The sequence below is a fragment of the Chiloscyllium plagiosum genome, unplaced genomic scaffold (assembly GCF_037043375.1).
Source record: "Chiloscyllium plagiosum isolate Xiang-an unplaced genomic scaffold, Cpla_swu_hap1 HiC_scaffold_5, whole genome shotgun sequence".
NCBI classification, from domain to species: domain Eukaryota; kingdom Metazoa; phylum Chordata; class Chondrichthyes; order Orectolobiformes; family Hemiscylliidae; genus Chiloscyllium; species Chiloscyllium plagiosum.
Genome location: NW_028270143.1, coordinates 44,973,152 through 44,986,412, shown reverse-complemented (window position 1 = coordinate 44,986,412; position 13,261 = coordinate 44,973,152). Strand labels below are relative to the sequence as shown.

Below are 13,261 nucleotides of genomic sequence, written 5' to 3'. Positions count from 1 at the left end.
TCATCTTTTTGGCACACCCCTGAGATAAAGTTGTGTAATTGCTTAATCTTCTAAATTATGAATGAAATCGGAAAATAAAGCTTATTTTAAAATAATACCACATTTGTCTGTGGCTGGTCGCTAACTGTCAGGTTGAAGTCTAAAAAATAAATTCTTACACTGAGTGGGTTTTGGATCCCTACCCCTAACAACTGAAGACACCTGCATTGTACCCAATAAGTTCAAAATCATACTGCTGTCTTGTCAAAACAGGACAGCAGAAAACTAGGAAGAATACAAAATAGAAATATATAAAACTTTAATTGAGTAGAAGAAGAAACGATCTATAAAAAAGCATTGAAACAACTCCATGAAAATGCCCTATTTCTTTAAATTGCTACTCAAAGATATGCCTGGCAAATAGAGAGATAAAACATCACAAAGATACATCAGAATTTGCTGAGAGCTTTTTGCTGTGTTGTCAGCATAGTGATGATGAAATTGCTGTTGTACATTACATTTTAAAAATAAGTTATTGCCTTAACTAAAATAGAAGGTAAAGGCATTTCAGATGAATATGGGTATCACCACATCATAAGTACAGGACAATAACATTCATTTGTTACCTATAAATGTCACTGACCTTTTTAAATTGTAAGCATTTGGCCTGGCATTCTTTTTGGCTGTTAAAACGGTTATTATTCCCCTCGCAGCCTCCATACCAAAATTGTGCACATGAATTAGCTGCAGTATCATAATACCATTTAATAACGTAACTCCTACATGATCCTTGATCAAGGGGTTCATTGCAGGCCTGATCTGGAATGCAAGATCAGAATATTGTTAGTCATTTGCAAATTTGAACTTTGGTTTTGAAACACGTAACAGAATATACCGCCCTGTTCAAAGTCATTTGTTTGAAAAGCAAAAGTTGTCACTTGTGTTACAGGGCTTCCTCCTCGTTGCTCAGCATAACATCAGGAGGTGAGGGTGAAAATTGGGAGTCACCCTCCTGCTCTCTGCTGTCATCATCCAAATCAGGGATTCCTACAATCAGACAATATATTGGCTCACATGTGCAATACAATGGAAACATAGGCACCTCATTCAACATTTTCCATCATTCATACCTAGCAGCAACAGAAGGAGACAACGGTATTGGGCTGAGCAGCAGAAAGCAACTTGAAGTTCATATGGCCAAGAATCTAATGGAATCAACTAAGTACAGAGAAACTCCTTTTTCTATTTATCTTTAAAACAAAACTCCAACAGGCAGCAGAGCAATGACAAGGCTTGGGAATCTGTAACAAATAAAATTCAACACAACTTCCAACCTCCTCACTGCCCCACCTCCTCTGGTGGATTACCTGTAAAAGGCACAGGAGCTTATCTAACATATGCACATGAACCTGCCTGTGGAAAGTGCCTTGGGTTGGAGTTACATACTAGTTTCAGAAGGCAGGCTCACCTCACTGATAAAGCTGCAAGACTTGATTACAGTGGAAATTCCAGGTTTAATAATCTAACATGTTTTATCATTGTGTCCAGAATAACTTGGGGCTGCTGCTTTAATATACAAATTTCTTATTTAGGTTTTATCATTAATATTTTATGTGGGACTTAGACAAATTGAATGGGTAAACCTTATCAGAACAGATCCTTATGAGACCAGAAACTAAAGGTGGTGATTTGTGCCATGATTCTGTTGCAGTGGATACTTTTGATGATACTTTCCTTCAGTCTGTCTGTTCCCTACATTAGGATTTCATGGGTCACTTTGCAAGATAGTTAAATCCCCAAGGTGTTAATTTTTTGTAGGAGAATGTAGAGTGCATAGGAATTCTCAACAAGTCATTAATTGTCTAAGCTGGAGAGTGAGGTGAGATTGCATAGGGCGACAAGTATTTTGCATCAGTGTTTACTGTGGTGAAGGACGTGCAAGATATAGAATGTCTTATATAGGGAAATAAATGATGACATCTTGCAAAATGTCCATATTACAGAGGAGGAAGTGCTGGATGTCTTGAAACACATAAAAGTGGATAAATCCCCAGGACCTGATCAGGTGTACCCTTGAACTCTGTGGGAAGATAGGGAAGTGATTGCTGGGCCCCTTGCTAAGATATTTGTATCACTGATTGTCACAGATGAGATGCCGGGAGACTGGAGGTTGGCTAATATGGTGCCACTATTTAAGAAAGGTGGTAAGCCAGGGAACTATAGACAGGTGTGCCTGACATCGGTGGTGGGCAAGTTGTTGGGGGTATTCCTGAGGGACAGGATGTACATGCATTTGGAAAGGCAAGGACTAATTAAGGATAGTCAACATGGCTTTAAATGTGGGAAATCATGTCTCACAAACTTGATTGAGTTTTTTGAAGAAGTAACAAAGAGGATTGATGAGGGCAGAGTAGTAGATGTGATCTATAAGGACTTCAGTAAGGCGTTCGAAAAGATTCTCTATGGGAGACTGGTTAGCAAGGTTACATCTCATGGAATACAGGGAGAGCTAGCCATTTAGCTACCAAACTGGATTGAAGGTAGAAGACAGAGGGTGGTGGTGGAGGATTGTTTTTCAGACTGGAGGCCTGTGACCAGTGGAGTGCCACAAGGATCGGTGATGGAACAACTACTTTTTGTCATTTATATAAATGATTTGGATGTGAGCATAAGAGGTGCAGTTAGTAAGTTTGCAGATGACACCAAAATTGGAGGTGTAGTGGTCAGCGAAGAAGGTTACTTCAGATTACAATGGGATCTTGGTCAGATGAGCCAATGGGCTGAGGAGTGGCAGATGGAGTTTAATTTAGATAAATGTGAGGTGCTGCATTTTGAGAAAACAAATCTTAGCAGGACTTGTACACTTAATGGTAAGGTCCTAGGGTGTGTTGCTGAACAGAGACCTTGGAGTGCAGGTTCATAGCTCCTTGAAAGTGGAGTCGCAGGTAGATAGGATAGTGAAGAAGGCATTTGGAATGCTTTCCTTTATTGGTGAGAGTATTGAGTACCGGAGTTGGGAGGTCATGTTGCGGCTATACAGGACATTGGGTAGGCCACTTTTGGAATATTGCTTGCAATTCTGGTCACCTTCCTATTGGAAGGATGTTGTGAAACTTGAAAGGGTTCTGAAAAGATTTACTGGATTAGGTTGGGATATCACATGGACGAGTTGGACCAAAGGGTCCGTTTCCGAGCTGTACATCTCTAAGATTAAATGCAAGCCAATCAGCTGCCTTAAAACCTGTCTCACTGTTGAATGAAATGATGACTGATCTGTGCCTGAAGCTCATTCATCTGTCATAGAATCGTAGAGTCATAGAGATGTACAGCACCAAAACAGACCCTTCGGTCCAAATCGTCCATGCCAACCAGATATCCTAACCTAATCTAGTCCCATTTGCCAGCACTTGGCCCATATCCCTCTAAATCCTTCCTATTCATGTCAACCCATCCATATGCCTTTTAAATGTACTAACTGAACCAACTTCCACCACTTCCTCTGGCAGCTAATTCCATACACGTACCACCCTCTGCATGAAAAAGTTGCTCCTTAGGTCCCTTTTAAATCTTTCCCCTCTTACCTTCAACCTATGCCCTCTAGTTCTGGACTTGCCTACCCCGGGGAAAATACCTATTCTATTTACCCTAACCATGCCCCTCATGATTTTATATTAACCACTAATGCCTAATGAAAATGTATTATTTAACAGTTGACTGCACATAAAATTTATAGGTCTCAAATAATTCCTAAACTTTTCTGTGATTTCTTGAACTGTAATTCATTTTGAACATTCTGTTAAAGGTAGTGGAACAACAGCCTGTCAACAACTAATCTTCTCTCCTTACTGCCACCTGCTGATAAGGAACGGTTTGAGTTAATTCTCAAAATTGGCAGCATTAATGAACCAAAGTACTTTTTATTACTTTTTCAGAGGTCATGTGCAATTTCCAGGTAGGATGCAGTGAGTTAGATATGTTCAATACAAATATATTATTAAATCTGCTATTAAAACATTCAGACCATATTTCCGTGTTCAACTAACTGATTTTGGCTACAATTGGCCTGAGTATGCCTGAACTAGGAAAGACAATCAAACAGCATTTTACACTGGGATCTCAAAGCACCAATAGGGATCCAGAAATCCTTTATTTCTTTTCCAGAATTTGGCATTTTGTAAATTGCTATGGTAAGTTGATGGTCCTGCTAGGAATACAGACATTGAATGAAGACGAGATTGGCCTGAGCTCGGGTGCCCTAGATGACTGAACATTTTACTGGCTAACATCCACTTACTTACAGTCTTACTTACATCCCCTAAGACTGGCTCGTTGGCCAAGAAAGTGCAGGAACCTGAGGAAAGAAGACTGGAAGTAAATCACTTAGAAGAAAAACACTGTTTTGGAAATGCATTTTCCATATTTTTCTAATCAACCTGTTCAGAGATATTGTTGCACATTCCTGAAGCAGATGGAATTTGAACCCAGGCCTCCTGGTCCAGGATAGGGATACTACTAGTGTGCCACAGATGTCTTTAAAAAAAATGAATGCTTCATGACGTTCTGAGCTTTTGTTGCATAGGGAGCATGGTAATCTTCTCTGTATTGGTCCAATTTTCATATACGTTGTCAAAGCAAGCAGTTAAATAAAACTAACCTATTTTTCTAACTAACCTGTTCAGAGATGATATTACATACCTCTGGAGCAGGTGGTAGTTGAACCTGGGCCTCCCAGTCCAGAGATAGAGAGGCTGCCACTGCCTCACAAAACAGACCCCTTATTACATTTGAGCTTCCAAACACATGGAAGGTATGACCTGCAGAGTGTTCAGTCATAAATAATTTGTTCAGGAATGTATAAGCTAGGTGCATTAGTCAGGGGAAATGTAGAGTAATAGGGGTAGGGGAATTGGTCTGGATGAGATACTCTTTGGAGGGTCAGTGTGGAATTGTTGTGACAAATGGCTTGTTTCCACACTGTAGAGATTCTATGAAAAAAATACTTCATGACAGCTAAATTTTGCATACCTCCATGAACTTCCTCTGTCAGTATTTGTGCTGGAGTGGGTTCTGGGAGAAAGACGTTTGCCACTCCAGTGTCATCTTCAAAAGAACTTGGCTCTCTCCTTATTCCTTGATCATCAGGTCCAGATCCTACATCAGGACTCGGTAAACCTGGCAGGGGAAGTGTTTCGTGCGGCCTTGAAAATACATCCTCAGCATGTGATTCTATTTTATTTCCATTTCCTCCCGGAGGACCACGCTACAGGGATAAAAAATGAATTCACAGAATATGTTATTCAATTTAAATAATTGCAGATACTCTTCCAATATGTGGTCCTGGCTATTAATTATCTGGACTGAGTACACACAATTCTGACATTGAATCTGAAAGGGAATGTGAAAAATTCAGCTTTCACTCAATTGCTGGGAACAGTGTGAAACTGGAAAGAACAGTGTTTTAAAAATATTGTATATCAGCATTCATAGTTTATATAATCCAACATTTCTTTCAATAAAGTTTATGATGTTGTGCCATAAAAAGTTGAAATTTGAGCCACTTTTAACAAGGGGTTGGTACAGTTTGGCAATGGCACTCACTAACCCAATAGATGTTGACACACTGCAAAAGAATTAATAAATTGCCTCCTGGCCAATTTTTACAGTCAGGTCACATTTCCATACATCTTGTCAGACTCCAAGTCTGGCAGAATCAGTATCCAGCTAGAATTGTGATGGGAACGTGAGCATTAGAAGATGATAACAATCAATCTTTAGGAAAGGTCTTCCAGTAGAGGAAATGACAGGACAGTAATTGCAATTTTGGGGATGTGAGGGGTAACACGGAGGAAGCTATGGACAAGGGATTCCTAAGTTTCCACAATTTGTAAGGCCCAGAAGAGAACTCCTGCCCTTTCATTCTCAAGCACGTTTTAAAAAATCAAGTAAACTTTCCGTGGCTGTACCCTCTGGCTAAGACTTGGTTCTGAGCAGTTTAACGTGATGGAGGAGTCACTACTGCTACCCTACTCAGGCTTGACTAACTTTGCAATTGGGTCTTGAAGATGTAATTGGGATCTACCTTTCAATAGCTGTCCTTCATGATCATGCATATGAGTTTATAACAGAACTTAACGGGTAATTAGGTGTGTTAAAGATGGTAAGTTGCAGTTGTTATCGAACTGCCCCTTTGTGGTGGTTTCTGCTGGGTTGTAGTTATGAGTGTGGTGGGGATGGGGGTGAGAGGGCACAGTTTTCTGAATTCCAGGAAACATCCTGCCAGCAGATGATGTGTCCATTTTTGAATAGCAATGTGCATGAAAGTTATAGGGTCATGTGTGGAAGAGCTGCTGTGCCAGAAATTCAATTATTTACATCAAATTGAAGTTAATGTAAGTTAAGGTATGCAAAAATGTAGTGGTTACTTGTGTAAACTTGATAAACCCAAAATATGGTGGTACTAACAGGCCTTGAATGTCCATGAATTTTCTGCAGTATGAATTATGACAAATGCTTTGTGAGAAGAGGTATTTTAAAAACACAAACTTAACAAGAAACAGGTATATCTTAGAACACTCAACTTCTTATCACAAGGTAGTTTTGTTTCTTAGATTCACATGCTTCTTTTTTTATTGTATTCTTCTCATTTTTGTCCACATTGCTCTATGCCAAGGTGATATGTCAGGGGATGGTATGTCATTGCTATTTTGTGGTAACATAAGCCTCTTGAGCTTGATATTTTCCCAATTTACCTGCTTAGAGATGCCATTACACACCTCTGGAGTAAATGGAGCTTGAAGCTGCATCATTCAGTGGTAGGGTCACTATCACTGTGCCACAGGAGCTCTTTATAAGTCTCTGGGACTAAGGTGGTGTTAAAAATACCTTTCAGCTGTTTCAGGCAGTAATCCTTTTCTTTGTGTCGTATATCAAAATGAAAGGGTTAATACTGTGGAGTGCCATAAGCACCACGCACACCTGGGAAATTTGCAGACAACACAAACATTGGCCATGTAGTGGATAGTGTACAGGATAGCTGTAACTCCAAAATTATATAGATGGGTTAGTGGAGTGGGCACAAAGTGGCAGATGGAGTTCAACTTTGATAAGTGTGAGGTAATGCATTTACAGAGGTCAAACAGTAAAAGGGAATAAACAAAAAATGGGAATATAAGGAGATGAAGTGAGAGATTTTGGAGTGCAAGTGCAAATATCCATAAATTTGGCAATGTAGGTAGACAAGGTTGTAAAGAATGCGCATGGAATGCTCTCCTTCATTGGCAGAGATGTAGAATACAAAAGTAGGGATATAATGGTGAAAGTGTATAAAACATTGGTGAGGCCACAACTGGAGTATTGTGTGCAGTTCTGGTCACCACATTACAGGACGGATGTAATTGCTCTGAAGATGGTGAAGAGAAGGTTTACTCAAGTATGCCAGGGCTGAAGAATTGTAGCTACGAGAAGAGAATACAGAGGTCAGAGTTGTTTTGCTTGGGACGGAGAAGGTTGAGGAGTGACATGATGGACGTATACAAAATTGTGAGGAGTAGAGATAGACTAGACAGAAGGAACTGGCTTCCGTGGCAGAGAGTTCAAAAAACAAGAGCACAGATTCAAGCTAAGTGGCAGAAGGATTAGATGCGGCGTGGGGCAAGATGTTTTTATGCTGAGGGTGGTGGGTGTCTGGAATTCACTGCCTGAGTTGGTGGTAGAGACAGAGATCCCAAACTCTTTTAAAATGTACCTGGATCTACACTGTAAATGCTGTGAGCTGCAGGGCTATGGGTTGTATGCTGAGATTAGAAAGGGCATCTGGGTGTCTTTGGATCAGCATGGACAAAATGGGCTGAATGGCCCCCATCTGTGCTGTATCATTTCTATGGTTCTATGGACAAACCTGGCAAATGGATTTTTGTGGGCAGAATAGCTTAGGATCTCAAAGGAGTGAGACCAAACATCTCGTCCTCCTCATAGGGTGGTCTCTGTAACAAAGTCTATCATATCAATGTAACCTAAAACTAGCTGCTAACATGTAATAAACCATATTTTGTTGACTAGAAATAAATCTACAAGGTCCCAGACATACCAATTAGTGTGCCAACAAATTGGCTTCCACTTGCCATGTATGAACCTCTGAGGTTGGTCAGTAACATCTACATCTGAAAACGTGTTGCTGGAAAAGCGCAGCAGGTCAGGCAGCATCCAAGGAGCAGGAGAATCGACATTTCGGGCATGAGCCCTTCTTCAGGAATGAGGAAAGTGTGCCCAGCAGGCCAAGATAAAAGTTAGGGAGGAGGGATTTTGGGGAGGGGCGTTGGAAATGCGATAGGTGGAAGGAGGTTAAGATGAGGGTGATAGGCTGGAGTGGAGGTGGGGATGGAGAGGTCAGGAAGAAGATTGCAGGTTAGGAAGGTGGTGCTGAGTTTGAGGGTTGGGACTGAGACAAGGTGGGGGGAGGGGAAATGAGGAAACTGGAGAAATCTGAGTTCATCCCTTGTGGTTGGCGGGTTCCTAGGCGGAAGATGAGGCGCTCTTCCTCCAGCCATCGTGTTGCTATGGTCTGGCGATGGAGGACTCCAAGGACCTACATGTCCTTGGTGGAGTGGGAGGGGGAGTTGAAGTGTTGAGCCACGGGGTGATTGGGTTGGTTGGGCCGGGTGTCCCAGAGGTGTTCCCTAAAACGTTCCACAAGTAGGCGGCCTGTCTCCCCAATATAGAGGAGGCCACATCGGGTGCAGCGGATGCAGTAAATGATGTGTGTGGAGGTGCAGGTGAATTTGTGGCGGATATGGAAGGATCCCTTGGGGCCTTGGGGGGGAGTAAGGGGGGGAGGTGTGGGCGTAAGTTTTGCATTTCTTGCGGTTGCAGGGGACGGTGCAACCCAGTTTCATCTCCCAGATGTTTCTCCCAGTAACATCTACATCCCATGATAAAATAAAAATAATGCTGTCTTAAAAAGTGATGAAATGTACAAGGAACCTTGGATGATTTCTCGTGTCCATTCATATCAAGTGGGCAATAAGTGACTGATCTCCAGGGTCACCTGAAGTCATGTGACATGCAAACCATGTTCCAGTTTTCTCTCCCTCACCTTTGGTATTTCTGCATTTCCCTTTAATGAACTCTCTGTGTACATTGAGCAATTGGACATGGCCACAGGAGATTTGGTGATGGAAAAAGCCATTCAGTTGTGTGTGGTAGCGTTCCCAGGTATAAAAGAAAGAAAGCCACACTCAAGTTTGGGTCTCCACTGCACTGAGTGGGTCAATTGCCAAGTCTCCAAGAAGTTCAATCAGGTGGTTTTCTGATGTGGGAGGTAGTAAATCATTAAAATGGAGACACAACACCATAAAGGGGTGGCCCGGTGGCTCACTGATTAGAACTTTTGCCTCATGGCATCTGGGACCCTGGTTTGATTCTAGCCTTGGGTGACTGTCTGTGTGGAGTTTGCATGTTGTCCCCATGTCTGCTTAGGTTTTGTGGAGGCTTCCCAGCCCGGGAAGTCTGCCAGACTCGGTCAGGGCAGAGTTCAGGTTGTGTTCCATCGAAGGGTAGGGTGCTGTCATGCTGTGATCCTATTTAAAACATTTCCCAGCATGGGAAGTAGTCCGTTTACAGAAGGACGTGAGAGTAGGTTCTGCTCCCTTCTTGGAGGCTTTGGTTTCCTCTCACTGTCCAACAATGTGCAGGTTAGGTGGAGTGGCCCTGTTGTAAATATAAATGCAGGGTCATGGGGAAAGAGTGGGAGACTGGGTCTGGGTGGAATGCTTTTCAGAGGGTTGGTGCAGACTTGATGGACTGAAGGGCCTCTTTCCACACTGTAGAGTTTCTTTGATTCTAAGTCCAAAGAAGACTGCAATAGTGGTTATGAGGGAAGCAAATGGGTGGAGCTAGTGAGGGGCTGGAAGTCAGTAATCTTTATGGAGTTGGAAGGAACACTCTTGTTGTTCTTGCACCCATAAAACACACAGAAAAGACAGGTCATTTTGTGAGGAGTATTTGAAAATTTAATTTTGTATGTGTGTGTATGTTTGTTTGTGCATGGCTATGTATATGTTTGTGTGTGAGAGAGATGAATGTCAGTGCTTTTTCAAACTTTAAAATCCTTGGCTAATGTATTTTAGCTTGTATGGTTTGTGATGGTTGAAAATCATTCCCTGGGACTAGCAGAAAGCAGGGGTCATTCAAAGCATGTTAGGGTCACTGTTTGGGTAAGTATTTATTGTACACCCCTCTCTTGGGATAATGGAAATTTTAGCACAAATAAACTTTATTGTATACATAAAGCACATGCTTCTTCTTACCACTTCCTCTCAATATTTTTCCGAAACCTATCCTGGTGCTATGCTAAGGTGGTATCTGAACTATTCGAATCTCTCAAAGCTGTTTCCCAAGGCTGCTCTGACTGTACTGGACGTATACTTTTCCACGAGATGTGTGTGCTGCAGTCACTCGCTCCAGATGCAGATGTAATATGTTGTATCCCTTTTTCTCAATAGAATTAAAGATGGCATTGGATTACCCTTCAAGATGGTCTAAGTGCCTCCAAATGAGCTAACAATATCCCAGCATTCCTTTTAGAACATGGATAACAGATCTCAATGCCCAGGCTCTGGAGCTAAGAGTTGATTTCTGCAATGCCTCCACTCCCAGTTCTCAAGTCACACTTTCATCTATGACCTCTCTGGCATCCTTGTGTCAGCTTTGACTCAGTGCCACTACTCCTGTCTCTGAGTCATAAGGTTGCAGCTACAAGTTCCACTCCAGTGATCTGAGTACATAATACTGCCTGGTACTGGCAAGTATGTACCATATAAATGCAAAGAATGATAATCTCCAACAAGACAAACTTGGGGAAGTGAGGATGGTGAAAATGTCATGATTACATGACATGACATGATTACCCCCACTCCCCCCACCCCTCACCCATCTCACCTCCATGTAGATGTAAGGGTCATCAAATGTCAAATGTATTTGTCATTCCTTTTTACTTACTTCTATTGTTTTAACTTCATGTTCATCTTCGATGTGTATGCTGTCACGGCCTGGTGTCTGATGATTTACTTCAAAAGCTGGTGACACACCAGGGGGTAGTACGGAGCTAGGAATTGAACTGAACAGTGCGTTGTTCTCAAGCTCACAGATTTTACGGAACAGTTTACTTTCAAGTACTGAAATGGGACAAGCACACATTGTATTAAAAAAACCTTTCCAATCAGTAACAGGAATTGTCCAAAATGTGATCATTCTAAGTAAGGAAAAGAGCATTCAGAGACATTATCCAATCTGGAAACTTAAATATTTGATTTTTTAAGGAGTTTTCACTGCTTTGTTTTTCATTTCTCTCTTGATCGGCTATTCACCCTCTTTAGCTGAAAACTGTCTGGGTAGGAGATCAGTTTCTGGACTTTTATCAAAATCCCTTGAAACCAGCTGCAAGAAAATTTGAGAGTGCAGCCTGAGATAATTCTCCCACTAGCTTTCCCTCCTTCACCATTGGAAGCACATGGCTTTCTGCCAATAAACAAGAACACTTGCTGGGAAATAATCATGACAATACAGCTTCATTCATCAAATGTACATACCCATTACTTTCAGGTATGCAGATTTAGCAGCTTTGCTGATTTATTTTAAAGCTAATTGCAATTTTGAAGGCTAGTGTTCATGTAACTATAATCATGCAGAAATAATTGGTTGCATTGAGACTGCAGACCTAGGGCAGGGATTGTAGCATGTGAATAAGTTCCAGGCTTCATCCCAGTTATCAAGTGAGGCCTGGCATGTTTTAATAACAGGAGGCTTGACTCCTACCCAAACCTAACATCAGTTGTAAACATCCGACCAGCAGGAGTTGAGTGAGTGCAACAGGAGGCTCGGATTTATGGAAATTGGAAATAATTTCAAGAAATGACATTAGTGATGTAGAGAAGGGGTAGGAGATAGGGAGGCAGTCCAAGGTTCAGAAAAGCATTCCAAAGCTTAGTGATATTTAAAAATACTGATCTCTCCAGCTGTCTCTGGACCTGCTGCTCTTTTGTGCCCAGTCTTACTGGCAAAGGCTAGTATTAGAGCAACATCACCAAATGATAATTTGTGGTGTTCACTGGGGTCTTTGTTTTGCCTGTCATTGGTCCATCAGACTGTACCTTTAAATGACACAAGATCTTTGAAAATTGGATGAATAGGTTGTTGCAAAGATATTACCTCCCTGGACAAACCACACTTGATGGGCACAAAGGATGAAAACAGACTCCTATTATTATAATTGCAAGTACATAATTTTCGTTATTAAAATATTGGAAATGATAAAATTCATTTATTTTTAGAACTCCTTTATCTATGTACTTACTTGGAAGAGTCATAAAGTCATTAATTAGATAAACATGTTCCTCATCAGGGTCAGATGCAATTAGGTTCATTTCGCTCTTAAAGGCAGAGTATAAAGGATCACTGGTACTAACAATTCCAATTACAAACACCTCTATGCCCATTGCGTGAGCTTCCATCACCGCCACACTTAGATTCTTTGGATCTCTTTTGTCTGTCTGCCCATCAGTTATCACTATTGCCACATTGTGTACATCCTTTCGAGCTGACTTGAAAACCTGGTTTGCCATGTTCATGGCTGAACCCGTGTAGGTGCCTTCTCCTAAGTATGGCATGTTTTGAATTGTTCTCTTGACAGTTTCCAAAGTCGCACCTTGCTGTAAGTGAGTAATTATTCGTGCTTCAAGACTGTAAAGTATTACACCAATCCGGGTGGCTTCACTGCTTTCACTGACTCGATCTATCAGGGCATTGACAAACTCTTTAACAATATCAAAGTTTTCTGGCCCAACACTTTCAGAACTGTCAATCACAAATACCAGTTCCAGAGGCTTTTCTTTGCATTTCTTCCCACATCCTGAAATAAGAGAGTTAAGTATTAGATTTTCAGACAAAGAAAAACGCAAGAAGCTAAAAAAGCCTAGACGTTATATTTGACAGAGTGATTCCGTGATTTCAATGTGAACTTCTTGCTTGCAGTTTGTAAAGGCTGGAGATGGGTTTGTCCTGCTGGCAGATTCCCTATTGTGTACATGAGACCACAAATTAATCCTTTCACTATTGGCATTAGTACTCAGTTCATGAACTCTCAGTGCTTAGTATGACATTCTTTAGTAGCAATAACAACTTTAAATCATAACATAGCAAAACAACCCAGAGTGATGCACCACTTGCATTTGACAGGACAGTAGTTGAATAGAATATCACACTGAGCCACAAGAAAAGAAATTAGGAC

At 41.3% G+C, this 13,261-nt stretch overlaps 1 protein-coding gene and 1 non-coding gene across 2 annotated transcripts in view; both read right to left on the bottom strand.

Moving 5' to 3' along the window:
* Positions 1-13,261, bottom strand: part of LOC122550244 (uncharacterized) — a 265,713-nt gene that overhangs the window by 3,589 nt on the left and 248,863 nt on the right. Inside the window, exons 31-34 of the mRNA XM_087987130.1 lie at positions 12,329-12,883; positions 10,975-11,150; positions 5,005-5,239; positions 623-798 (exon numbers count right to left, since the gene is read on the bottom strand). Of these exons, the coding sequence (XP_087843256.1) occupies positions 623-798; positions 5,005-5,239; positions 10,975-11,150; positions 12,329-12,883 (1,142 nt within the window). The remainder of the gene's footprint in view (positions 1-622; positions 799-5,004; positions 5,240-10,974; positions 11,151-12,328; positions 12,884-13,261) is intronic.
* Positions 4,514-4,616, bottom strand: LOC122550396 (U6 spliceosomal RNA). The gene has a single exon (XR_006311843.2). It is a non-coding gene; the product is annotated as a U6 spliceosomal RNA (small nuclear RNA).